The 24,786-nt window shown below is 54.0% G+C and overlaps 3 protein-coding genes across 7 annotated transcripts in view; 2 read left to right on the forward strand and 1 right to left on the reverse strand.

Moving 5' to 3' along the window:
- The first annotated feature begins 588 nt into the window (after nt 1–588).
- Nucleotides 589–8,895, forward strand: Cdhr5 (cadherin related family member 5). Its single transcript, XM_028872293.2, is given in 16 exon segments — nt 589–741; nt 822–997; nt 1,333–1,383; nt 3,146–3,238; nt 3,379–3,480; nt 3,592–3,702; nt 3,794–3,964; nt 4,516–4,606; nt 4,687–4,784; nt 4,896–5,087; nt 5,217–5,330; nt 5,409–5,493; nt 5,590–6,025; nt 6,027–6,181; nt 7,910–8,079; nt 8,342–8,895. Coding segments are annotated over 16 exon segments (2,619 nt in total). The 5' UTR covers nt 589–653; the 3' UTR covers nt 8,828–8,895.
- A 1,785-nt stretch (nt 8,896–10,680) lies between these two features.
- On the forward strand, nt 10,681–14,263 carry Irf7 (interferon regulatory factor 7). 4 transcript variants are annotated; one of them, XM_028870099.2, is made up of 10 exons: nt 10,681–10,784; nt 11,123–11,535; nt 11,620–11,782; nt 12,088–12,295; nt 12,598–12,656; nt 12,727–12,922; nt 13,107–13,202; nt 13,403–13,792; nt 13,878–13,996; nt 14,067–14,263. In XM_028870099.2, exons 2-10 carry the CDS (start codon nt 11,522–11,524, stop codon nt 14,220–14,222), a joined length of 1,401 nt encoding a protein of 466 aa, XP_028725932.1. In that variant the 5' UTR covers nt 10,681–10,784; nt 11,123–11,521; the 3' UTR covers nt 14,223–14,263. The 4 variants fall into 4 exon arrangements, with proteins under 4 accessions (XP_028725932.1, XP_028725943.1, XP_028725934.1 ...); XM_028870110.2 differs by having other exon boundaries at nt 12,844–12,922; XM_028870101.2 differs by having other exon boundaries at nt 12,601–12,656.
- A 427-nt stretch (nt 14,264–14,690) lies between these two features.
- Phrf1 (PHD and ring finger domains 1) overlaps nt 14,691–24,786 on the reverse strand; it is a 34,489-nt gene continuing 24,393 nt past the window's right edge. For both annotated transcript variants that reach the window (XM_028870091.2, XM_028870082.2), the window contains exons 10-18: nt 22,083–22,210; nt 20,826–21,007; nt 20,601–20,732; nt 20,062–20,216; nt 16,866–19,532; nt 16,460–16,614; nt 16,017–16,361; nt 15,666–15,794; nt 14,691–15,027 (exon numbers count right to left, since the gene is read on the reverse strand). In XM_028870091.2, the coding sequence (XP_028725924.1) occupies nt 14,884–15,027; nt 15,666–15,794; nt 16,017–16,361; nt 16,460–16,614; nt 16,866–19,532; nt 20,062–20,216; nt 20,601–20,732; nt 20,826–21,007; nt 22,083–22,210 (4,037 nt within the window). In that variant the 3' untranslated portion in view covers nt 14,691–14,883. The remainder of the gene's footprint in view (nt 15,028–15,665; nt 15,795–16,016; nt 16,362–16,459; nt 16,615–16,865; nt 19,533–20,061; nt 20,217–20,600; nt 20,733–20,825; nt 21,008–22,082; nt 22,211–24,786) is intronic.

Genomic DNA, 24,786 nt, shown 5'->3' on the forward strand with positions numbered 1-24,786 from the left:
AGTAGGAGCACACTGGGACAGTCTTTTCCTTTGGGAGTGGAACAGGGAAGGGAGGGAACATAATGTGGCTTCAGGAATTTTGCTAAAAGACACTGAAGAGAAAGAGACATGATGAGGGGTTATCCTGACATGGGTTACAGTAGACCCAAGACCCAGTGACTCAGCCCACATCCCTGTCCTTGCCCCCAGCTCCCCAGGCCTGCTCCAGCTCCTTCTATCCCTCTTCAGTTCCTCCAGCCCTATTCCAGCTCCCCCAGCCTTCTTCCACTCCCACAGGCCTGCCTTGGCTCCCCAGATCTATGAATGGTTTTAGCTCCTCAGCCCTGACTCAGCCTCCTTAGACCTGCGGCCCCAGCCTTGTCCTAGCTTTACCAGGTCTATTCCTCACGCCCAGTGGTTCTCATGTTTTTTACACCTCATGTGTAGTGTCTATGGGTTGAGTCTCCACTTAACTTCCTGGAAGTCCAGGCTGAAATATGACCTCATGTCCCCTCTCAGTGCCGGCCAGCGGGAGCCCCCTTGGTAGAGGCCATCAGTAAAGAGTCATAAAATGAGGCGGTGCCTGGCAGGGGCGAAGGTCGCCAAGGCAGGAACTGTACCAGCCCTGGAACAAGAAGGCAGCTGGACCCTTCTTCCAGGTGACGGCCGCCACCATGGGGGCTCCGGCCCTCCTGTGGCCTCCGCTGCTATTGCCATTGTTCATAGTGCTGTTTGGCCAACCTCTGGGGACCAAGGCCCAAGGTATGTGCTGGACAGGGGCAGGATGGGTAGGCAGCAGAGCTTGGGTGGAAGGCACCAACTTCTCTTTTGCACCTTTCTAGTCTGCTCTGTGAACCAAACGATTTTTCAAGTTGCGGAGAACTCGAATATTTCTGAGCCACTGGTGAACATTTCGGTCCCAGGAGACCTGCGGGTGACCCTGGGATCCTTGTCCACTCCTCTTGCATTTAAGATCGTGGACAATCAGCTGTTTCTCAACGTGACTCCAGATTATGAGGTGCAGTCTGCAGGCTGGATGGAATGAGCCCCATGGGGACATGCATGAGCCCCCCTCCCCTATCCTGGAAACGATTCCGAGGAGGAGGGGTCAATGGCTCTATGTCTCCCAGGTAGTGAGGAGTACCTTCAGGCCCAGCACTTGGTTGGTTGGTACTGAGGGGAAGGACCATTTGAGGACAGGGTTGTCTGATGCCCCCTACACCCAGGATTTGCCGCTGGTGACTGACAGGGCCCTGGAGAGAAGTACGGGCTCTGCTGGTGGCACTCTCTTAGCCTAGGGCACTCTATTTCCGATGGGGCAGCTGATTCACCGGGCACTGGCTTCCTCCTCAGGAAACCACATTACTGGAGGCAGTCCTGGAGTGCAAGAGAGGAGAGGTTCAGGTAAGTCAGCTCCATTATCTGACCACCCCTGCCCTCTGTCAGAGGACCTCACCCCATGGAGTCTGGACACCAGCTCTCTACTGGCCACTGGACCCACACTTCTTTGAGCCCAGACTCTGCCCTGAGCTCTAGACTCAAACTCAGCTAGCTTAGGGCCGTGTATTAAGTTAACACTCTTGAGACTGCAAGTCCGCCCCTCACCCTTGCCTGGGAGACACCTTCACCCCAGCCTCTCAGCCCACTTTTCTGTCACCCCACCCAAGGTACTCCGTCGGCTGTGCCTCAGAGTCAGACTCTTCCTAGCTCGAGTCCCATGGGACTTCCATCAACTCATCTCCTTTCTGAACTTTCCAGCAGATGCACTTAGGCTTTCTTGTCCCTGGCCCCCTCAATCCCTGCTCCACTCAGTGAGTCCCTAGAGAGTGACAACCAGACCCTGCCCAGCCTCACGCAGACACTTCCACATTTTCTTACTGGAACTCAAAGCTAATCTCACAGCTGGGCGGGCGAGGCTAGGGTATGCAAACACTGGCCTAGGGTAGACATTCCTTATGCCTGCTCAGGTCAGCATGGAAACGTCATCTCCTCAGGGGATGCCTAACCCTCCTGCTCTGCCTTGTCCACCTACCCTACCCCATACATCTCCGCCCTCAGCCCTCAGCCTATACCATGTTTCCAGCCTTTTACTAAAGGAAACTTTAGTTATAACATATAACATATAACTTTAGATATAACAGGCCCCACATACTTTCTGCTCTCCCAAGAGCGACTCTCACACCCTGCACCCCTACCCTGTACCATGACATGTTACCCACACATATCTCAGCTCATGTCTCTAATAGACAATAATTAAAAAAATAAACTTCATTTTTAGGTATGGTTTTTGTGGTAGGGTACCTGCCTAGTAATGGTTGAGGCCCTGGGCTCCCACCCTCAACACACAAATGCACATCACACACACACACACACACACACACACACACACACACACACACACGGAGACAGACAGACAGACAGACAGACAGACAGACATAGCGACCATGGTCTTGACATCTGTCACTGGAGAAGAGCAGCCTTTCCTTTCTGCCCTCCAGCACTTGGCTGTGTTCACCTCTCCTTGGGTCCCAGGAAGGTCTCTCACATGGGATATAGCAGGGTGATTTTTAACTCGAGGCTCCTTTCTCTGCTGTTCTCTTGGGGACCTGTTTTTGAGGCTGTGAGACTACTCAGTTTTCTTCCTTTGATGATGTTTTGCTGGCGCGTCCACAGGCTTGCCCCCTTATTTCTCTTCAGCACACTCACCGCACGCACGCACGCACGCACGCACGCATGCACGCACGCACGCACACTGCCACACTCTAAAATGTAGTTTAGTAGGGTATTTGGTTTTGTTTTTTCTTTTTTGGTGTTTTTGAAACAGGGTTTCTCTGTGTAGCTTTGCACCTTTCCTGGATCTCGCTCTGTAGCCCAGGCTGGCCTCAAACTCACAGAGATCCGCCTGTCTCTGCCTCCCGAGTGCTGGGATCAAAGGCGTGCGCCACCGGCGCCCAGCTAGTTTTTGTTTTTATATATATATATAGTCTGAGTTCCTCCTAGAACAGGAGCCTATAGGTGCTACACTGTTGATGTCACCAATGTCTGTTAAATGAAAGAACAGAAGAGTGACTGAATGAATGAACTGGTAAAGGAGGGAAGAATTAATGATGGGGGCATCAGAACATAGTTCCTTAGCCAGGGGTTGACTTTGTTGGCTTTTCTGCAGGTGACAGTGTTGAGGGTGTTTGTGGCTGTCCTGGATATCAATGACAATCCCCCAGTGTTTTCCTTTACAATCAAGAGCTTTGATGTAGCAGAGGTAAGTCCAGGGGAGCCAGAGCAGGTGGCTTCTGAGTACGGAGAAGGAAGGGGGACAGGGAGGTGTCTGGGGGACACCATCAGGGAGATTCATATACAGAAGCCAGAGCATGGCTGGATCGACCTCTTCTCCATCCCCAGGACACCAGAGTGGGTACAACCGTCATCCCCGAGGCAGAACTGGAGGCCAAAGACGCTGACAAAGATGATACCCTATATTACACCCTGCAAGAAGTGACCCCGGTCAGTGCTTCCCCTGTCCCCACTCATTATCGACCCCTCCCTCCGATGCCGCCAGGCCTCAGTTCCTCCAGCTTCCAGAGTCTCATGTTGTACGCTCTGCCCCCTTCTCAGGACGCTAGCAGCTTCTTCTCCCTCGTGGGGCCAAGCAACCCTGCTCTGCGGCTGCAGCAGGCCCTGGATTTCTACAAGATTCAGAACATGACCTTCAAGCTGCTGGCGCGGGTGAGCAGATCACAGCTACCTGAGTCCTGGATAGTCTAGGCCTGTCCAAGCCATCGTGGGCCTGACCTGTCAGGGCTGGCTGTTACTACAGGATACCTGGGATGAACAGGCAGAGCCCAGCCACACGGCCACTGCCACCCTGGTCCTGAATGTGCTCCCGGCGGACCTGCGGACCCCCTGGTTCCTGCCTTGCTCCTTCTCAGATGGCTACTTCTGCATCCAGGCCCAGTACCATGGGGTGGTCCCCACGGGACACATACTGGTAATGTAGAGTAAGAAAGCCCAGAGTCTGACTTGAAACCAGAGCCAAGTCGGAGGAGGTTCAGGGTAGAGATCCAGCAGTGGTCCTGGTGCTCCTTGAGTGGCTTAGGCAATTTTGTGATTTTTTGGGTTTTTTTTGGAAACTAATATGAATGAATAATCATTCACTAACTATCCCAGCCTTAGGTGGGGAACATACAGACACAAATCAGCGATGTCGGCGGGGGTGGGAGGACGTCAGGGGCTGGGCTGATGCTGATAGGACTGCTACATCCTTGCCCAGCTGACAGTCTCCTGAGGCTAGAGAGCCTACTGGGTAGGTGGGGTCCAGCCAAGGCCACCACAGCCTCCGCTGGGCAGGAGACACACAGGGAGGGCGCACGTCTTCCTTCCTAAGTTCTCACTGCCACTGAGCCCCCTCTGTGGCTGCAGCTCTGCCCCAGGCAGGCACCACCCCTGCCTTCAAGCTCCAATTCATGTTTCAGGCCTTGAGGGACAACAAAAGAGTAAGAGCTGGGGTCATACAACCTCACGATATCCCTATCCCCACAGCCATCCCCCCTCATCTTGAGTCCTGGCCCCATCTATGCTGTGGACGGAGATCAGGGCATTAACCAGCCTATCATCTACAGCATTGTAGGGGGTGAGTGAGGGCTAGCCCCACAGCCCCTGGACCCTACCACAGAGGGACCAGACGCCAAACTCCATCCCGAATTCCCCCAGGAAACACGGATGACACATTTATCATCAACGCAGACTCCGGCAACCTCACGATGGCCAAAAGTATCCCCAGCCCCATGATCTTCACCCTGCTGGTCAGGGTGGGTACCAGTCCTGGATGACAGATGGGTCTCCTGCATTCCCTTGAACCCCAGCTGCGGCCCAGCTCCAATGAGCCCCATTAGTCACTCCGGTTTCCCCTGACTCCCCAGGCTGATCAGGCTGATATGGCCCGCTACTCAATGACCCAGGCCATTGTGGAGGCTCGTGGTGGAGAACTCCAGTTCTCTCAGAGCCTCTACCGTGGCACAGTGGTGCTTGGTGCTGAGGCTGGTACAGAAGTGAAGGACAGGACCTCCCCTTCCGAGATCCTGAGGATCCAGGCTCAATACCCAGGCTTCCCGGTATGCAGTCCTTTCCCGACCACCTAGGAACTCTCTAAGTATGCCTGGACTCTGGTTCTCTGGGGGGGGGGGCAGCTTGGGATGGACAGTAGGGCACCCAAGCCCAGGTCTCACTGCAGTCTCACCTAGGACCTCAACTCGGCCATCACATATCGAATCACCAACTCCTCAGATTTCAAGATGGACGAGGATGTCATACTGACCACTGTGGCTATGAAGCGTGCAGAAGTCATCTATGTAGAGGTGGAGTGGGGGGATAAGGGGATCAAAGGTGCGGGGTAAAGAGGGACCCAAGAGGAACAAGCTCCTTTCCCGACCCAGGTAGAAGCTACCAGTACTGTGACTAAGGACACAGCCACCTCTGTTGTTGAGATCCAAGTGTCAGAGCAGGAGCCCCCCTCCACAGGTGAGCCCCAGGGCCCCCAAGCAGGGGGGCTTCTCCTCTGGGACAGGCATATTTGAGGACAGAGGCAAACCCAAGTTCTGTCCATGCCACCCCCAGAGTCCCCCACACCCCCCGGAGCTGGAGGAACAACTGGGCCTTCAAGTAGCACCACTTTGGAAGCCCCCACGACCTCAGGGACCTCTCAAGGACCGGCTACAACCAGCTCTGGGGGAAGTGCTGGCCCATTCCCACCCTCAGGCACAACTCCAAGTCCCCCTGCCTCTGCCTCCTCTACGCCTGGGGGGTCCCCTACTCTTGGAATCAGCACCTCCCCCCAGACAGCCACACCCAGTGGGGGCTCAACACAGCCCCCCCAACCAGGAACCTCTCAGCCAGTGGTCCCCATTACAGGAACAAGCACCTCTTCTCAGCCAGCCACACCCAGTGGGGGCTCAACACAGCCCCCCCAGCCAGGAACCTCTCAGCCAGTGGTCCCCATTACAGGAACAAGCACCTCTTCTCAGCCAGCCACACCCAGTGGGGCTCAACACAGACCCCCAGCCAGGAACCTCTCAGCCAGTGGTCCCCATTACAGGAACAAGCACTTCTTCTCAGCCAGCCACACCCAGTGGGGGCTCAACACAGCCCCCCCAACCAGGAACCTCTCAGCCGACAGCCACTACGTCCATCAGGAGCCCCTCACCCTCAGGTAGTCCACACGTTGTTTGCCCTGGAGTCACTATCACCCTCATTCACTCAGACAGGGGTTCCAGGGATGCGCTCTAGGACAGGGTCCACCCAGGCTAACCTGGCCTGACCACACTGGCCACCTCCAAGGAGTCTGTGTCTAGTCCCAGACAGATGGCTCCAGGGGGGCAGAATGGGGTGAGTTGAAGAAGGTATGGGGATACAGAAGCAGATTTTTGGAGCCAGTGAGTCCCATAATTCCCAGGATAATCTATATTTAGGGCCAATAATTAGGGAGGTACAAGATAAAAATTAAGATTTTATGGCTATAAGGTTGTGCTAATGTATCCCTTTAATTCCAGCACTAGGGAGGTAGTGAAAGGCAGATCTCTGTGAGTCCGAGGCCAGCCTTGTCCATATAGTGAATTCCAGCCCAGCCACAGCTACACACAGAGAGCTTATCTTTAGAAAAATAATTATGAACCAGTGGCAGCGGTGCACACCTTTAATCCCAGCACTTGAGAGGCAGAGACAGGTGGATCCCTGAGTTTGAGGCCAGCCTGGTCTACAGAGGGAGTTTTAGGATAGCCAGAGCTATAGAGAGAAACCCTGTCTCAAAAAAAAAAAAAAAGAAGAAGAAGAAGAAAAATAATAATTATGGCTGGATGTAGTGATGCATGCCTGTGATCCCATCTAATGGAGAGACTGAAGCAGGAGGATCACTTAAGCTTAGGAATTCAGGGCTAACCTGGGCAACATATAGAGGCAATACTACTGAAAAACAAAACATAACAAAAATACAAAACACACACACACACACACACACAAACACACAAAATCAAGATTGGGGAGATGACTCATGGGTAAAAGTACTTGCCTCCCAAACATGAGGACATGAATTTGGTCCCAGAACCCACATAAACAGCTGAGTGTGGGGGCATGCACTTACAATCCAGTGTTGGGAAGCCAGAGACAGGAATAACCCTGGAGACCCCTGAGCAGACAGCTTAGCCACAGCTTAGCCAGCTACATGGCCAGCTCTAGGTCAGTGAGAAGGCCTGGATGGCCAGATGGCCTGCAGATGGAGGGCAGTGGAAGAAGAACACAGACTTCTGCAAGTTGTCCTCTGACTCCAACATGCACCATGACATGCAGCACCAACACAAATACCCACACTACATGAATAAAACATGCACACACACATATATACACACACACACAAAACACACAGTGCATAACACACACACACACACACACACAAGGTTCCCACCGAAAGGTTTCTGTATCGATCATTGAGCTGTACCCACACATCCCTTCAGGGTGCAGGATCACAAGGGCCAGACACAGTTAGTCTGGATGGCCACCAGAGGCAGTTTTACATGGCGGACTTCTCATGAGTGTTCTCTAAAAACTGTGTCAAGTGTCACTGAGACCTGCTGGTCGAGTGTAATATATATTCATAATTGGAGTTGAAGCCACATAAGACAATGTCCACATCCAACTGTTGACAGTGTGCCCTTGAAGGCCATCCTGGTGTATCAGAAGCTGGCAGCCATGCCGCCAGGGGCCTTGGTATCCCCAGACAGCCTCCCTAGTGGAGTTCACAACATCCATTCTCAGAACCTCAGCTCTAGGGGGTGGGAGCCAGGTCATGCTTGTCTTGTTTTCATGGTACCTCAGACTGGCCCAGGTTAGAGAGGGAAGTGCTTAGGAGTGTTCCGACAGTAAGTGGTCATGGTGTCTTGGACAGAGACACCAGGAGAAGGCGAGCTGGGTGACAGCCAGCGATTTTCCACGGTGGACATGGCAGTGCTGGGCGGGGTGCTAGGTGCACTCTTGTTGCTGGCTCTCATCTGCCTGGTCATCCTCATCCATAAGCACTACCGTCACCGGTTCAATTGTTGCTCCGGCAAGGCTTCGGTAAGGGCCTCGGTGGGGTACTGGGCTAGTCCGAGTAGAAAGGGGACTAACCCAGGGCTGAGGAGTCACAGAGAAGGGACATGGAGGGAGGGATGAATGGGAACAGCTGGGGAGAGCAGCGGAGGCAGGCTGGGATGGACGTGCGGACGCTAGCGGGAGGCGGGGGCAGAGGAAGGGTGGGAGTCCAGTGGTGGGAGGAGGGTCCTGGCGGGAGTAACAACACTGCTTGCTGCTAAGGCCTCTGCTCTTGCTGCGCCTGTAGGACCCGCCGCCGCCGCCGCTGCAGAATGGCTATGACAACGTGACCTTCCTCCCAGACCACAAGGCCAGCTGGTCGTCCACCTCCAACCCGCAGCCACAGTCAGGCCCTGAGCCCGCCCAGCCGCCCTCTGGACCCCATAGCCCCACGTTCTCCAGACCCACGCCCCCCAGCTCAGCACCTCCTAGCCCCAAGCTCAGAGCCCCCGAGTCTCCTAAGACCGTCCAGGCCGGAGACAGTCCTTCAGCCGTGAGGTCTATCCTGACTAAGGAGCGGCGGCCAGAGGGGGAGGGCGGCTACAAAGCAGTTTGGTTCGGCAAGGACATCAGGGAGGAGGCTGACGTGGTGGTCCTCAACGAGCCCACAGCAGACATGGACAGCGCCAGTGCCACGGGAAGTGAGGGTAGCGATGATGATGATGATGATGACCCTGACCAGAAGAAGAAGGGTCTTCACTTCGGCGCCGATGACGACAGCACTTACATCTAGCGCAGCAACCCCACCCTCCTCCCCAAGACACTCCCTATTTCTCTGCAAATTAAAGTAGCACTTTCGAATTCCTGAGTCTTAAGGCGGGTGTGCGGGAGCGGGTGCCAGGGAAGGTCGTTCAACAAAGCCCAATCGCTCATGCCTCCTCTTTTTGAGCCGCGTTATCTGGCCCCTGCCCTCCACCCCTCTCATCCCCAGCCCCCTCTGCTCCCCCCCTCCATCCCTCTGTCCGCTTTTCTCCACTCCAAGCGCGGAAAGGAGGGAGCGCTCGGGGTAAAACACCTGCTGTGAGCGCCCAGCTGCTGGCTTCCGGATGCCGGGTCCCCTCTCCCTCCGCCCTTCACACACACCGCAAGCTCCGCTCCACGGTAGCCCGCCGGGAAGAGGGAAGGAAGTCAGCGCTTGACCCAATGTCGACCGCTTTGCTTGAGCGAAGTGAAAGAACCACAACCGCCCACGCTACATGTACGTTCATTTGGGAGAGGGTAGTCTCTGGGACCTTCCTGAGGGTCACAGCCTGGTTCAGAAGTCTGGCCGGGCATGGTAGGGCACACATTTAATCCCAGCATTTGGAAAGCAGAGGTAGGCGGATGTCTGTGAATTTGAGGCCAACCCTGTCTACGGAGTTTCAGGACAGCCAAGGCTATGTAGAGAAACCCTTTCTCAAGCCTGTCTCGAAAAACAAAAACAAAAACAAACAAACAAAAAGACCCAAACAAAAAGGCTGTTCGGGCAGTGAACACTGCCCTCTGCCCCACACAGAAACCTTAGATGTGAGAAACAGGGCCCTGCAGGTCACCCCCTCAACTTACCCCTGTTGGAAATCTTCTCCACAAGTCACCCCCCTACTCTCATATCTTCTGAGCAGCAGCCCTCTGAGTTTAAGTACTTTCTTGACCCAGCTGGACCAATGACAGTTTACCACTGGATAAATGAGACCCCTCATCCGAACGGTTGCCAATAGTGGGGGAGGGGCCCTGGGCCCCGAGATGGAGGTCTTGTGCAGATAACCACAGCCGCAGTGAGCTCTCCACGGGTGCAGTGGCATGTGAGGCTCAGAAGGCTTTTTTTTTTCTGCACATCTCTCCATCCTCTGGCTCTTCCTACTTTTGGGAGGTGTTCCCTGAGCCTTGGAGGGGGTGATAGAGAGGTCCCTCTCATTCAGAGTGAACACTCCATTACTTATCCTCTGTTCTTGGGCCAGTTACAGGTTCTGCTCCTTGCAATTAGAAGCTTCTCTAACTTCCGTGGTTGTATCTGTGGTTGTATTTTACATTTTGAGACAGGTCTTACTCTTTAACCCAGAAGAATTGGTCCTTCTGACTCAGCCTCTCCAGAGATGGTATTACAAATACTGGCTTTGGAATATTCTTCGTGAGTGTGTGTGTGTGTGGTGTGTGTGTGTTTCGAGACAGGGTTTCACTGTGTAGCCTTGGCTGTCCTAGAACTCACTCTGTAGATCAGACTGGCCTTGAACTCACAGAGATCCACCTGCCTTACTGAGTGCTGGAACTAAAGGTGTGCGCTCCCCCCACCCCCCACCCCCCCACTGGAATAGTCTTTATCTGTACCATTTTCAGTGTGAAGCCAAACTGTGTCACAGCCTCTTTAGACTACACTTCCCGCTGCTTTCCTGAGAGCTAAAGGAAACAAACAAAAGTTGCTGACTTTGTTTGGAACGTTGTGGGTACCCCTGCCTTCTCCTGCTGTGTTTTCCTGAGGAGGTGTGGAGGTGTGGAGGGAGCCCCGCAAGTAGACTAGGCTGCTACTCCCACTGTCCCTCTGAGGCTTGTCACTCCGAGAGTGGAATGCCACCGCCACGTGACACCCCAGAGGCGTCCGGAGCCCTTAAGCCACACCCTGTTTCCCATCGTCCCGCCCCCGAGCCGGGTCCTATAAAAGCACTGGCTGTCTCCTTCTCACTGAGAGAAAACCGTCCCGGCGGCTCCGGCACCAGGTATGAGGGACCCTTAGCCCATGCGGGGAGGGAGCGAGCAAGTGCCACACGGGGAAATTCTTGTCCCCTCCACGGAGTAGCGAGCGATCGGGGAAGGGCAGTACAGAGAGATCGGGGACACCGGAGGGCAGAGGGTCTGGCAGGATCTGCGATCGGAAGATCTGCAGGTGGGGTTGGGATCTGGTAGGGGTTCGGTGGAGGCCGAGGACTGTGCCCGTAGCCATTGGAACAAAGGGAAGCCCGCAGCTGCCCACAGGCTGTTTAGGTTTCATTTTCCTGGGTTGCAGTTTCGCTTTACTCGCCTGGGCCCGCCCCCTTTTCTCATCGTGTCTTTGCAGGGTCCAGCCTGCGACAGCCCATCCAGGCTTGGACGCTGGATCAACACCTGTGACTTCACGTGTGCGCTCCCGCTACATCTGTAGTCACATCTATAGCCACCCTGGCCGAGGAATCCACACTTAGGTTCGGAACCTAGGTGGCTACAAGTTCTCAAACCTCATCTGTGACCCTCAACACCCTACACCTGGGTCACATTTGTGACACTTAAATTCCGACTTGTGACCGACACACATAATCACATTTGTGACACTTGGCCACACTATCCGTGGCTACAACCTGAAACATCAGTGACACCCGAGGGATTCTTACCTCCTTTGGAATACCTGACTGCTCCAGTGATTACAACTTGTCACAGAGTAGGACCACTCTGATTCTCCCAGACTGTCCTTGTAGGAGCAATGGCCACAGAGAGGTGAGAACATGCCCACCCTGCTTGTGTTGGGTCCTGTAGGCCTTGTATTTGGCCCTGACCCTAGGGTTGCTGCCCTGCTTGCAGGGGCCCCCAGCGCATGCTGTTCGGAGAGTGGCTACTGGGTGAGGTCAGTAGCGGCCAGTATGAGGGCCTTCGGTGGCTGGACGAGGCTCACACAGTCTTCCGTGTGCCCTGGAAGCATTTCGGGCGCAGGGATCTGGATGAAGCTGACGCACGTATCTTCAAGGTGGTACCCAGTCCTGCCCCTCTGTATAATCTGCTCTGTCTTGGTGGCTTCACGGTTGGGTTTGTGGTTTTTAAAACTGTTTGGAAAAAGGCTGATTGTAGGCCCAGTGGCTCTCTTTCCAAGATGCCGGCTTGTGGGTGTGTGGGCAGGTGGCACATTTCCTCCTAAGTTAGAGCTTTGGGCTGAGTAAGATGCCTGGCGGTTTGGGAACAAAGGGGAAGAAAACTTTTGGAACTACTCAAGCATCATAACCAGAACTCCTGGGGAGTCCATCCTCAACCCACGTTCTCTGTCCTCTCCTTCAGGCCTGGGCTGTGGCCCGAGGGAGGTGGCCACCTAGCGGCGGTAACCTGCCATCCCCAGAGGCCGAGGCTGCTGAGCGAGCAGGCTGGAAAACCAACTTCCGCTGTGCACTCCACAGCACAGGGCGCTTTATCTTGCGTCAAGACAATTCCGGGGACCCCGCTGACCCGCACAAGGTGTATGAACTTAGCCTGGAGCTTGGATCTACTGGTGAGGAATGCCACAGATAGACATGGGCTGGGGAGGTACATGGACTGCTGTGTCTTGGTGGCTTCATGGTTGGATTTGTGGTTTTTAAAACTGGTGGGAAAAAGGCTGATTGTAGGCCCAGTGGCTTGCTTTCCAAGGTGTGGGAGGGCGGGTGGCACATTTCCTAAGTCAGAGCCTTGGGCTGAGATGCCTGGTGGTTTGGGGACAAAGGGTACTGGGAAGAAAACTTTTGAACTACTCAAGCATCATAACCAGGTTGCAGGTCAGTCTCAGATCCAAATTCCCACTCCTCTCTCCTTCAGAAGGCCGGGCCATGGAAAATAGGGAAGAAGTGACCCTCAGCAACACTGTACCCACACAGGTATAATCTAGTTCGCTCCTTCTAGGTGTGGGGGATGGGCAACTGCCTACCACTGAACTTTCTCTTGCAGGGTGTGTCCCTAGGACCACTCTCCACAAGAGGAAATGCTGGGCTCCAAACCCCAAGCCTTCCACTTTCTGGGGATACTGGGGCGCTTTCTGGTGATACCAAGGACCTCTTGCTTCAGGTTTTGGAGTACAGCCTCCTGGAGGACCACCTACTGGAATATGAGTCTGGGGCAAACTCAGTCCCATCACAGGAGCCTGGTGAGAGGCAGGAAGAACTTTTCCTGAGCTGGGGCTAAACTAGAGGTCTCTCACCTGCCCGAGGCTGTGTGGGAGGACAACAGAACCCTAGAGGAGAGGAGGAAAGATAAGGGTGCCAGGGGTGGGCGGGAAGCTAGCACACCATGAAGGGCAATATCGACAGGCAGTTTCAACTCGTCCTCAGGCGGGAAGCAAGACCATGCTTCTGAGGAGCAACATGCGGCATGGCAGGTGGAAGCTGTCCCCAGCCCCAGGCTTCAACACCCAGCTCTAATGACTGGTGAGGAACTGGGGACCTGTTGGTGTGGGCTAGAGCTGTGGAGCTAGCACAGGTCTTCCCCAGGACACACCTGTTCTCCCAGGCAGAACACTGTGGACCACTCACCCCTCACAACTGTACCTCAGTGGGAGGGGAATGGGTCCTGGGGTGTGGAACCAAGTGCCCCCCATACCTACCACTCAGCCTTGGTCTGTACACAGAGAGCAATCTAGGGTTCCTGGACGTGACCATCATGTACAAGGGCCGCACAGTGCTACAGGCAATGGTGGGGTACCCCAGCTGCGTGTTCCTGTATAGCCCCATGAACTCGGCGGCGATAAACCCGGCACCCCAGCCAGTGATTTTTCCCAGCCCCGCTGAACTACCAGATCAGAAGCAGCTGCGTTACACAGAGACACTTCTGCAGCATGTGTCTCCAGGCCTTCAGCTGGAGCTGCGGGGGCCTTCACTGTGGGCCCTTCGCATGGGCAAGTGCAAGGTGTACTGGGAGGTGGGCAGCCCCATGGGCTCCACCAACCCCTCCACCCCAGCCCAGCTGTTGGAGCGCAACTGCCATACCCCAATCTTCAACTTCAGCACTTTCTTCAGAGGTCAGTGAGGTGCCTGTCTGGGGTGCTGTCCTTGTGGGTCCCCGGAGCCTTTCTTAACCTGCTCATCAGAGCTACCTCCTAACAGAGCTGGAAGAGTTTCGGGCCCGGAAGCGGCAAGGATCACCACACTACACCATCTACCTGGGATTTGGGCAAGACTTGTCGGCAGGGAGGCCCAAGGAGAAGAGCCTAATTCTGGTGAAGGTAGAGCCTGGGTTGGCAAGCAAAGGTGGGTGTGGGCTGCTGGTGGAGCCCTAACAGATGTCTTCCACAGCTGGAGCCATGGCTATGCAAAGCATACTTGGAAGGTGTGCAGCGTGAGGGTGTGTCCTCCCTGGACAGCAGCAGTCTTGGCCTGTGCCTGTCCAGCACCAACAGTCTCTACGATGACATCGAACACTTCCTCATGGAGATGGGTCAGTGGACCTAGCCCAGAGCTGCAACTCCCAATAAAGAGTCGAGAACCAGTGCCGTCTGAGTCAGGCTTACTCCCTAGCTGCATGTCACCTCTTTACTGGACCTGGTGGGGCCCCGTGAAAGCTGACGCCCATCCCTGCACACAGCCTCCTCCGCAGCACTCATCTTTACAGTGAAGATCTGGCTTGAGCCATCGCACCCCTTGCTGGATACCAAGGCTCTAAGCCAGGCATCGGGAACAGCTTACAGTGCCAGGTGTACCGGGGAAGGTGGGATGCGTGTCTGAGTCTGAGGCCCGCAGCACTGGGTCCTGTCTCCCGACAGAAGCCAGAGCAACTGGAGTAAGGAAACTGCTAGAGCAGGGCTCCCTGCGTGAATGCCGGCAAGTGGCTGTGGGCAGATGGAGGAGCTGCCCACTGGGCCACCAGGCCTTGCGGAACCCAAAGAGCTTCACCTTCCAAGCACTGAGTACACAGCAAGGTTTCTAAAGATAAGCCATTTTTGATAAATTAGAACACAATGGAAACAGTGTATCTATAATATACATATAAAAAAGTCCAGTTTTCAATTGTAAGCAAGACAGGTGCAGACAGGTGTCACGGGAAGCTCAGGGGCAGGAGTGCTGGTAGCCCCGGTTCTTTCCCACTGGGGACGTCTCCCCACAGTGGCCAGTCTCAGGTCTCAGCACCCTGAGTGGGTGGCTCTTCCCCGGCTTCTGTCTTCTTGTGCCTGCGCATATGCCTGTATTTGTCCACATAGGCCTTCACCAGGTTGGCCACCTTCACAGGGTTGATTTCGCCACTCTTGCTGTGGCAGATCTGAAGAAAGAACACATCACCCTGAATGCTCTCAACCTGTCAGAGACCAACCCATGCAGGCATCCTTGTCCTGGCCTTGTGAAGAGTACATGCCCCCCCCATACACACACCTGTCACCACACTTAACAGAGCTGCTGACGTCTCTCTACATGTGTCAAGGGTCAGTAGGAAGCTGTAGACTTGTTCCTACGGAAAGATCTGCCCATCTCTCAGGGACTCAGATCTTCCAAAGAAACTGGGTGGACTGGGGAATTTTCAGTTTTAACAAGCATGGGCACTAGCTGGGTGGTGGCGGCACACACCTTTAATCCCAGCACTCGGGAGACAGAGCCAGGTGGATCTCTGTGAGTTCAAGGCCAGCCTGGTCTACAGAGCGAGATCCAGGACAGGCTCCAAAGCTACAGAGAAAACCTGTCTTGAAAAGCCAAAAAAAACAAGCCTGGGCACTTAGTAGAGACAGGACTTATTTAGGCTTCAGCCACTTGGCCCAGCTGGCTGACTCCACGTTTAGAGACCCAGGAGTCCATGCAAACAAGAAACAGCAACTATCTGTCGCATACAGATCTAGCTGTGTCACAATGTGTCCCTTACAACGTCAAGGTTGCCAAAAGGCACGAGTCTGCCTGCTGGCAGCCTACCTTCTGCACGGCTTTGCGCAGGATATCCTTGTATTCCTCCTTGGTCACTTCTCTCTTCTGGTAGAAGGGTTTAATGGCCAGCTTCACCTCCTCCACAGCCCGCTCCTGCATGTGCAGCTTCTTCATGTACTAGGAGTGAGGATGTGTGTGACTTATGGCAAGATGGCCAAAACTGGCCCGTGGGCTCCTTGGTGGGAAGTCAGCAATTCTGGGATGTCCCTTCACCCAAGAACACTAAAGGCAATGGGCTCGCTGCTCTCTTACCACCCTGCCCAAGCCACTAGGCCTGGATACTAGACCTAAAATCAGGCCCGAATGAGACAGGGGTCCTGAAGGACAGGCAGCACTCACCTCCTCCTTTTTGGTCTTCTCAGCAGCTGACTTGGGAGTAGCAGTCTTTTCCTCCGAGTTGGTGGTGGTGGTGGTGGTGGTGGTTGGGACAGCTAGCTCTGAGGCTGTGGCCGGCACAGTAGGCACTGGGGCTAGGCTCTGTGCTGCACCGCAGCCTGCTAGGGGGAGGGTCCCCTGCAGGAGCAACTGGACTGAGGGCTGGCTGACCAGTGCATAGGGCAGGATGCTTGAGGGCTGAGCCAGGGGTGGTGGCATGTTGGGGCTGTAAACTTGGGCAAGAACACCTCCTGCTGAGTGCAGAGTCCCAACAGCAGGCAGCCCTTCTGCCCCAGAAGCACCAGGGGGCTGTACAGAAAGGAAGCAGTGCCATGAGGTCTAAGCCCTCACCAAGGCAGCCCCAAATACCCAGCACCAGGACCATGCTCCTCTAGCCCAGCACCCACCTGAGAGGGATCTGCATCAGGTAACCCAGACTCCTGGAGCACGTGGATGGGAGGGGGCAGGTCGGAGAATGGTGCCTGCTGAATTCCTATGAGGGCCCTGTTCTCTGCATCCCAGTCTCCTTCCTGGGGCCTCTGTGACCTCTGAAGTGGTGTCCCTGAGGACCCAACAGACAGGGAAGGTGGGTGCCTTGTGGTCAACCCTGGCCAAAACATTTTCAGAGAACCAGCAGTGGGAACCAAGGCCAAGCTGCAGATCTATCTCTAAGAGGCTGAACTCAGGTAGGGGCCCCAAAGAGTCAGGAGAGCCTCTTGGGGTGGCTGCCTCCCTGACTCATGCCTGCTCTACACCCCTGATCCACAAGGACAACCGCCACCAGGGGCCCAGGCACTGGCAGGGCCAACTCACTTGGAACTCTGTCCAGGGCTGGGGCGCTGTCCTCTGCTTCCTGAAGGTTCCAGGTGACTCTTTTCACCAGGGTTCTGGACCGCAGCGCTGGGGTCTGGGCCACAGCATCCTTGGGCCTGACTGTTTCACATCCTCTCCCACTTAGCAAAGGACTGTCCATACCCATGGGCACCACACCCGGGGCGCTAAGAGTTGTAGCAGTGGTCTCTACAGTGTCCTGCCTGAGCAGGCACTGGTCTGAAGAGGTCAATGCCTGGGGTGCAGGCTTTGAGATATCATCACTGTGAACCAGTAACACTTCCCTCTGGATGGTAGGTAGAGCAGTGTCCTGTGGAAGGCTGGCTAGGGGCACTGGGGGATTTGATGGGAAGTCTCGCTCAGGGGAGGAGTCTGTACTCTCAGGGGAAGGAGGTGAGCTCATATCATCGAGCTGAATGAAGATGGCTTCATTTGAAAAATCCTCAAAGACGTGGCCTGCCTCCACAGAATCACCATAGTCTAGGTCCTCAGGCACACACTCAACAGGCTCTGCCAGGACAGGAGGGGCTTCTGGAGGGTTCAGGTCTGCCACAACCACCTCTGGCAGGACACTTACTTCTGAGACTGGAGGCTTGGCAGGGTGATTTCCATCCTGCCTTGGTTCCCCCTGTGGAGTAGAGGCTGGGGAAACCTCCTTCACAGTCACCTTCTTCTCTGGGGAATGGGGCCGCTTCTCACGGGAACGTGGCCTCCGCGGCCTATGCTCCAAGCTGGGTGACCGAGACCGATACCTCCTTTTCTCCCGGGCCCGAGTCACACTCTCCTTCTTGTCCATCCGCTCTCGGCTCCGCTCCCGACGCTTGTGTCTCCGGTCCCTCTCCAGGCTACTGTGAGGTGAGCAGTCCCTGCCTCGAGACCTGGACCCCGAATGGCGCCTCTTCCGTCTCCTACTCTCACGGCGCTCACAGGAAGAACTGTCAGGACTCCCTGAGCGGGACCTGGACTTCCTCCAGCACCTGCCATGACCCCAGGGGCCCCGCCTCCGCTCTCTGTCCCTGTCCCTCCTTCTCTTGGCTCTGTCCTGGCTGCTGGCCCGGTCACTGGAAGACCTCCGGCTCTTAGCCTTGGCTCGGTGTCTCCTGGTGTGTTCCTCAGCCACTGGAGACCCCGAGCGTGAGGTCCTGTCCCTGGAGCCAGAACGAGTGCTGGAGCGTGTCCTCTGGTGTTCTCTGGCAACCTTCTTCTTCTTCGTTTTCTTCCTGCTGCGGGAGCTGGAGGTGGAACGGGAACGGGATGGGGCCCTGAGCTCCACAATCCTGTGGGTGGTTATCTGGGGAGCATCTGGGCTCGGTGGAACACCTGGCTCCACGACAGTCACACATGTCACTGTCCGTTCCTCAGCACCAAAGAAGGGTGTACAAGACACTCCATCTTCATCATCCCAAGGGTCTGGTGGGGGGGAAGGCCGCTGAGTTCGGGCTGCAGAGCCCTGGATCTCCGCAGACTCCATCTCCCCGTGTCCTTCTTGTTCCATATCGGAGGCTCCCTCAGCAGGGCCCTTGCCCAGGAACTCCAGCACGTCAGACACAGGCTCATCGGGGGGCTGGGGCTCAGGTTCCATTTCAGTCCCAAAGATGCTTTCTACCCTGTAGGAGGTAACACAGCGAACAGTCTGGAAGGCTGGGGCCTTTGGGCTGTTGATGGAGATAGTTCTGGTGATCTCAGAGGGCAGGAGGCCTGGGCCAAGACTCTCAGGGCTACTGCTAGGAGGGCTGGAGTCCGAGCCAGTGGGTTCAAAGGGGTCATAGATTTCACTCTTGAGTTGTTTTGGCTTCTTGATGGAGAAGAGGGGTGGAGGGTTCTCCTTCCTCTGCACCTTGCTATCTACTGGCCGGAATGTGTTACAGAAGCCAGGACTGGACAGCTGGCTGCAATGTGCAGTGTTCCCAGGGATGTTGATCCTAAAGCTTTCAAAGGTAGACCCAATGCCCTTTCCTCTTGAGGGCCCTAGGGGGGCCACACTGCCATGGGAGCTGGGGGCAGAAGGGCGAGAACCACCTGTGTGTGAGCCAGTCTCTTGGGGACCCCTGCTGCTGGGCTCATTCTCAGCCCGGCCTCGCCCTGGCTGCCCGGGGCCTTCCCTGCCAGTCAGGCGGCTGATGCACGTGCTGGGGAGCTCCACAGTCTGCCCACTGGCTGGGGCCTGGTCCTGTGTGCCGTCACTGCGGTCCCTGTGGATCTTTGGTATCCTGGGTAGCTTTGAGAAATCAGGTCTCCTGGGATCTGTTTTCTGGGGACGCACAAGAGCTGTATTTCTAGACGGAAAGTTAGAGTGAGTAGTCATCTTAGATGAGGCAGAACCAAGAGGCAATGGCCGTGTGTTGGAGCCATTAAGCTGGGGGTTGTTAGTCTGCTTCAAGGTAGGTCTGCTCTCATTCGAAAGATTCCCAGCCTGACTTGATCGCGGGGTCACTGATGAGTCCAACCTTACAGGGGTCTCCACTGTGCGGCCAGGGATACAGCGTAGGGTTGCTCTGTCCCCACAGCTCAGCCCTGAGCTCTGTCGCCTGTCTCCCATGAGTCCACTGGATGCGCTCCCTGAGGGTAGTCCCACAGACTGCAGGGTGTCTCTGGGCCTGGACTCTTCTCTGGATTGAGTCACAGAATTTCGCTGAAGAGAAACAGGAGCTAAAAAACAAAAGTCAGATAGCAACCCTTCCCACCTCCTGTAAGAAGTTCAATCATTTGTCACGTATGACCGGAAGTTACACCGAAATGGTTGTTTCCAGAGAGGACACTTGCCACTCTGAAACAGGAGTATCATGGGCTTAGCTGTATCACTACCCAAACTGCAGGATTATGCACGCCCTCACTGCCATGACCACTACCCACCCTGCGGGATCACACATGCCCTCACTGCCATGTAGTCTTTCTCTTTGCAGACGTGACTATGGTTCAAATGAGTCCCAGCTAGTGAGACACAGACAAGAGGCTGCAGATGGAGGTAGGCACTGAAGATCTGAACTGTCCCGGAAATGCCACACTCACCTAACTACTTGGTCACGGAAGGATCTTACAGAAACTCACACTGGTTATGCTGTTAGTGGTGTCGCCCCAACTCAGAGCAAAGCCTGAGAACCCGTCCAACTCGTCCATTTCTAGGACTGTGATTTTACATTTCCAAATCCATAAGGACAGCAAGCCCACAGGAGCTCACCTGCTCTCTTGGCACTGAGAGAGCCATCCCGGTGGATGACAACATCCGCACTGCTCATCATGAGGAGGCTCTGGCCAGACAAGATGCTCCCCAAGAGGTCAGGAACGGGTGCTTCCTCCACGCTGGGCTCTGGAGCCACAGCAGGGAGCTGCCTCCTGTAGACACAGACCAGAGTGGCTCTGCTAGCTTGGCCCCTCTGCGGTCCTCTGGCCCGAACCCCCACCCCTCAGTAGGGAGGTCACCTGTAATGTAGGTCTACCCACTCTACCACTAGGCAAGAGCTGGCAGGAGAGTGTCCCTACAACTGCCTGGACCAGCACTCGTGCCCTGCTCAAGGACCCTTCCTCTCTCAGAGACTGCGGCCAGAGGGCCAGCAGCTGTGCTAACTGACCCGAGACAACGAGCTTTGACGGAGCACTCCGAGCCAACCCCAAGCACATGGAAGCAAGAGAGCTGCTCAGCCACATCAATAAGGGCCACACAGAAGGACAGGTAATTCCGTGTCCTTACCCACCCCAGATGCTCCTGCTGCCCCCTACCTAGAGAGCCCCAGGGCGACAGGTCTGGCCACGGGCTGGTGAGACTGTAGGGCTGAGCGGGACAGCACTCTCCTCTTGGCACTCAAAGGGGAAGGCGGATCTGCAGATGGCTCTTCATTGCTGGAGGGGACACTGACAAAGAAAGCAGACCACTCTGTAAGTTCACGCAGCCTAAGCAAACCTGAGGTAGAGCTGGGACACCGGGACAGTCACTACTGTAGTCACCTGTCAAAAGGGTCCAGCTCATAGGGGTCTCCAAACAGAGAGAGAGAAGCTGCTCCAATATCTGCCCTCATCAGCCCCAGAGAGGGGTCCACTGGCTTGTACACTGAAGGCATGCTGGTGCCGCGGACAGGCCTGCGGAGGCCTAGTGTTCGTGCAATGCGAGAGCGAGCTGTGACTTCATTCTAAATCAGTGACAGAAAACATTTCAATGAATGGCGGCATCCTGCACATCAACAGCCACATAAGGAACAGTTGTGGACTTTCTGACTCTCCAGAACAGATGTTCAAACTACTGGCTATCCATGTCTTTATATACAAGCATATACTACAGTTATCAGGCAATGGATAACAAGTATAAATTCACATAAAAACACAGGAAACACATTGTCTCAGCTTCCTGTGTCTTTAAGTAGCAAATCTGTTTCATGGCAGCAGGGCTGAGTGAGAGAGAACACAGTACCTAAGTTGAGTCCACTGGACATAGGCTTTTCTTCTTCTTTTTTTTTTTTTCTTTTTGGTTTTTTGAGACAGGGCTTCTCTGTGTAGCTTAGGTGCCTTTCTTGGAACTCACTCTGTAGCCCAGGCTGGCCTCAAACTCACAGAAATCTCCTTGCCTCTGCCTCCCGAGTGCTGGGATTAAAGGCGTACACCACCACTGTTCAGCGGACATAGGCTTCTCACTCACAGACGAGAGGCTCCCCAGGACAGACAGTGACTATGTCCAGTTAACAACTGTCCATACCTCCCCAGGACCCAGGCTATCTGCCCTGAGGACTTCAACTCAGTCTGTCCATACTTGCTCCTAAAGTGAGACTGAGAGCCTTTTAATCTGACCAGCCAGTGACCGTAAGAAGGAGGCCCAACCTCCTTCCTGAGCCCTGCTAGTCCTTCCTCTGGCCTCTATGTTTCAGGGTCGTCATACACAACTCTTTTTTTTTTTTTTTATTTTTTTCGAGACAGGGTTTCTCTGTGTAGCTTTGCGCCTTTCCTGGAGCTCACTTGGTAGCCCAGGCTGGCCTCGAACTCACAGAGATCCGCCTGGCTCTGCCTCCCGAGTGCTGGGATTAAAGGCGTGCGCCACCAACGCCCGGCATCATACACAACTCTTAACACACCCAGTACAAATGACCTAGAAGCATACCCACCCACCTCCAAACTGTACCAGAGCAGCAGGAGAACAGCCATGTTGTTGCTCCTGCTGCAGAGCCACAGAAGGGGAACAAGACTGGCTAAGCTGGACACTGCGGACAGCCTCACCTTTAGCTTCCTCCCTTTGGTCTTCCTCACACGGGGCTGCCGTTTCTTGGCTCTTGCACCCCCACTCTTACTTTTCACAGATGACCTGGACCGGGTTTTCTTTCTTCCCAGCACTTTCTTCCGTCTCCCTAAAAAAACAACATTAAATGTCTGTGATTCAGTATCTGCAGGGCCCTTCCTGACCAGGGGACCAGATCCTCCAAGTACTGTTGGAGCAGAGCCCAGGAAGCTAGCGAGAGGGTCTGGGCACCTCAAGACTGTGTGCTGGCTTGAATTTTACATATAATACACACAGTTTCTTTTTTTATTTGTGTGTGTGTGTATGTGCTCCAATGTGGGTGACTCACACAAATGTGGGTGACTCACACAAATGTGGGTGACTGTGAAGGGCTAAAGGGGCATCAGAACCCCCGGAACTGGAGTTATAGGTAGCTGTGAGCTGCCCATTGTGGGTACTGGGAACTGAACTCAGGTCCTCTTGGGCAGCAGCAAGCACTTCTCTTAAGCTGAGCCATCCCTTCAGCTCCTGATTTTACTTTTTTATTTCTTGAGACAGACTCTGGTCTTATGTAACCCAGGCTGGCATAGAACTCAGCACGTAGTTACAGATGACCTTCTGTTTCACAAGTACTGTCTGCTTGGTTTACTACTTTTTAACTTAAATTTATTTACTTTTTAAAAAGACTTTTTCCTTTCAAGATTTTTAATTAGCTATTTATATTTTATGTGCATTGTTGTTTTGTCTGCATGTATATCTTGTGTGAGGGTGTTGGGTCCCCTGGAATTGGAATTACAGACAGTTGTGAACTGCCATGTAGGTGCTGGGAATTGAATCCAAGTTCTCTGGTTTGCCCCTCCTTAGGCAACCTGGTGGTCCCCCGCTCCCGGGAGGTCACCATATTGATGCTGAACTTAGTGTGGACACCCGATCGGCATAGCGCACTATAGCCCAGAACTCCTGGACTCAAGCGATCCTCCTGTCTCAGCTTCCCGAGTAGCTGGGACTACAGGCGTGCGCCACCACGCCCGGCGAACCCAAGTTCTCTGGAAGAACGGTCAGTGTTCTTAACTGCAAAGCCATCTCTCCGGTCCTATTTACTGTAGCTGATCCTGAACTCATGGCAATTCTCCTACCTAACTTCTCAAAGATTACACATGCCTCACTTTAAAAAAATTTTTTTTGAAGATTATCTTTCTGGGTGTGTATCTACTTTGTCTGTATGTACACACATGGGTGTAATACTCAGGCATTCAGAAGATGGTGTGGGATCCCCTATAACTAGAGTAACAGGCAGTTATGAGCAGTCATGTGGGTTCTGGGAACCAATCCCAGGTCTTCTCCAAGAGCAAGACGTGCCCTTTCTTAACTTTACTCAGCCATCTTCTCAGCACCCTGTCTTAGTTGGGGTTTCTATTGCTGTGACGAGACACCATGACCACAGCAACACTTACAAAGGAAAACATTTAAATTGAGGTGGTAGCTTACAGTTTCAGAGGTTTAGTATATTATCATCATGGTGGGAAGCATGGTGGTGTGCAGGCAGACATGGTGCTGGCTACATGGTGTTTGATCAGAAGGCAACAGGAAGTGGACTATCTCACTGGGAGTAGCTTGAGCATAGGAGACCTCAAAGCTCACTCTCTCAGTGACACACTTCCTCCAACAAGACCACACCTACTCCAGCAAGGCCACACCTCCTAACAGTGCCACTTCATTTGGGGGTCATTTCCCTTCAAACCACCACAACCCCCCCCCTTTAAAATTTGTGTGTATGTGTGTCAGAGGAGAACTTGCAGGAATTGGTTCTTTCTTTCCACCATGTGGAATCTGGAGATTGAAATCAGGCTTGTTAGCTAGCATCTTTATCCGCTAAGATATCTCACCCACCATTTTTTGAGGCATGTTCTCACCGTGTAGTGGAAAATGACCTTGAACTTTTAATCCTCCCTGCCTTCACCTGCAGAACACTGGAATTACAACGACGTGCCAACTTGTTTGCAGCCTGGGCTCTAAGCACTGGCTTGGCTTGGCTTGGCAATTTTTAACTAGAGAAATAAGCCTGTAACATTTTGAAAAGTAATGTGTTCCTAGGGGAAGGAGGATTCAAATAGCAAGCAAGGATGGGGTTCCACTACTCTGAGTAGATCAGACTTTAGAACCATTATATAAATTACATAAATTAAAAACAAAACAAAACCAAACCAAAAACATAGTAACCAAGTGCTGAAGACAGCGACTATAACATGACCTTTCATGGTCGAAACAGAGAGAGCTCCCCTGGAGACTGGAAGACAAGTAAGCACTCTGAACACTTCTGGAGACACTCTAAAAACAGACATCAGTTGCTAAAGGACCTATGCTGTGGTCTAAACCTACCTTCAAAGGTGCTGCTATGACACTTCCTTCTAGGATTCTGACAAGCCAGGAATAAATTCAACCAGGATGTGACAGGGTATGAAGAGAGTAACAGGTAATTGGAAGCTCCTTCGCTTTTGAGGGGATAAATAAGGAAAGGCTGCTGGGTCCTGCTGCCCTGCAAACTACACTGCACATGTGAGACAGAGCCAGGGCAGTTCGTGATCCTCCACAGAAACCCCTAGTAAGCAGAGAACACCGTGCCTCTTCTCCCCTGTTGTCCTTTCTATGGCTCCCATAACCCATGGTAACCATATAAACACCAAGTGGGAACTTCAAGAAGAAAAA

Source organism: Peromyscus leucopus, chromosome 1 (genome assembly GCF_004664715.2).
Source record: "Peromyscus leucopus breed LL Stock chromosome 1, UCI_PerLeu_2.1, whole genome shotgun sequence".
NCBI classification, from domain to species: domain Eukaryota; kingdom Metazoa; phylum Chordata; class Mammalia; order Rodentia; family Cricetidae; genus Peromyscus; species Peromyscus leucopus.

Excerpts from the sequence above, each read along its gene's own strand:
- Irf7 (XM_028870099.2), top strand. Across the intron at positions 11,783-12,087 it reads CTGACGCACGTATCTTCAAG|GCCTGGGCTGTGGCCCGAGG; the intron begins GTGGTACCCAGT and ends CCTCTCCTTCAG. Across the intron at positions 12,657-12,726 it reads GCAACACTGTACCCACACAG|GGTGTGTCCCTAGGACCACT; the intron begins GTATAATCTAGT and ends TTTCTCTTGCAG.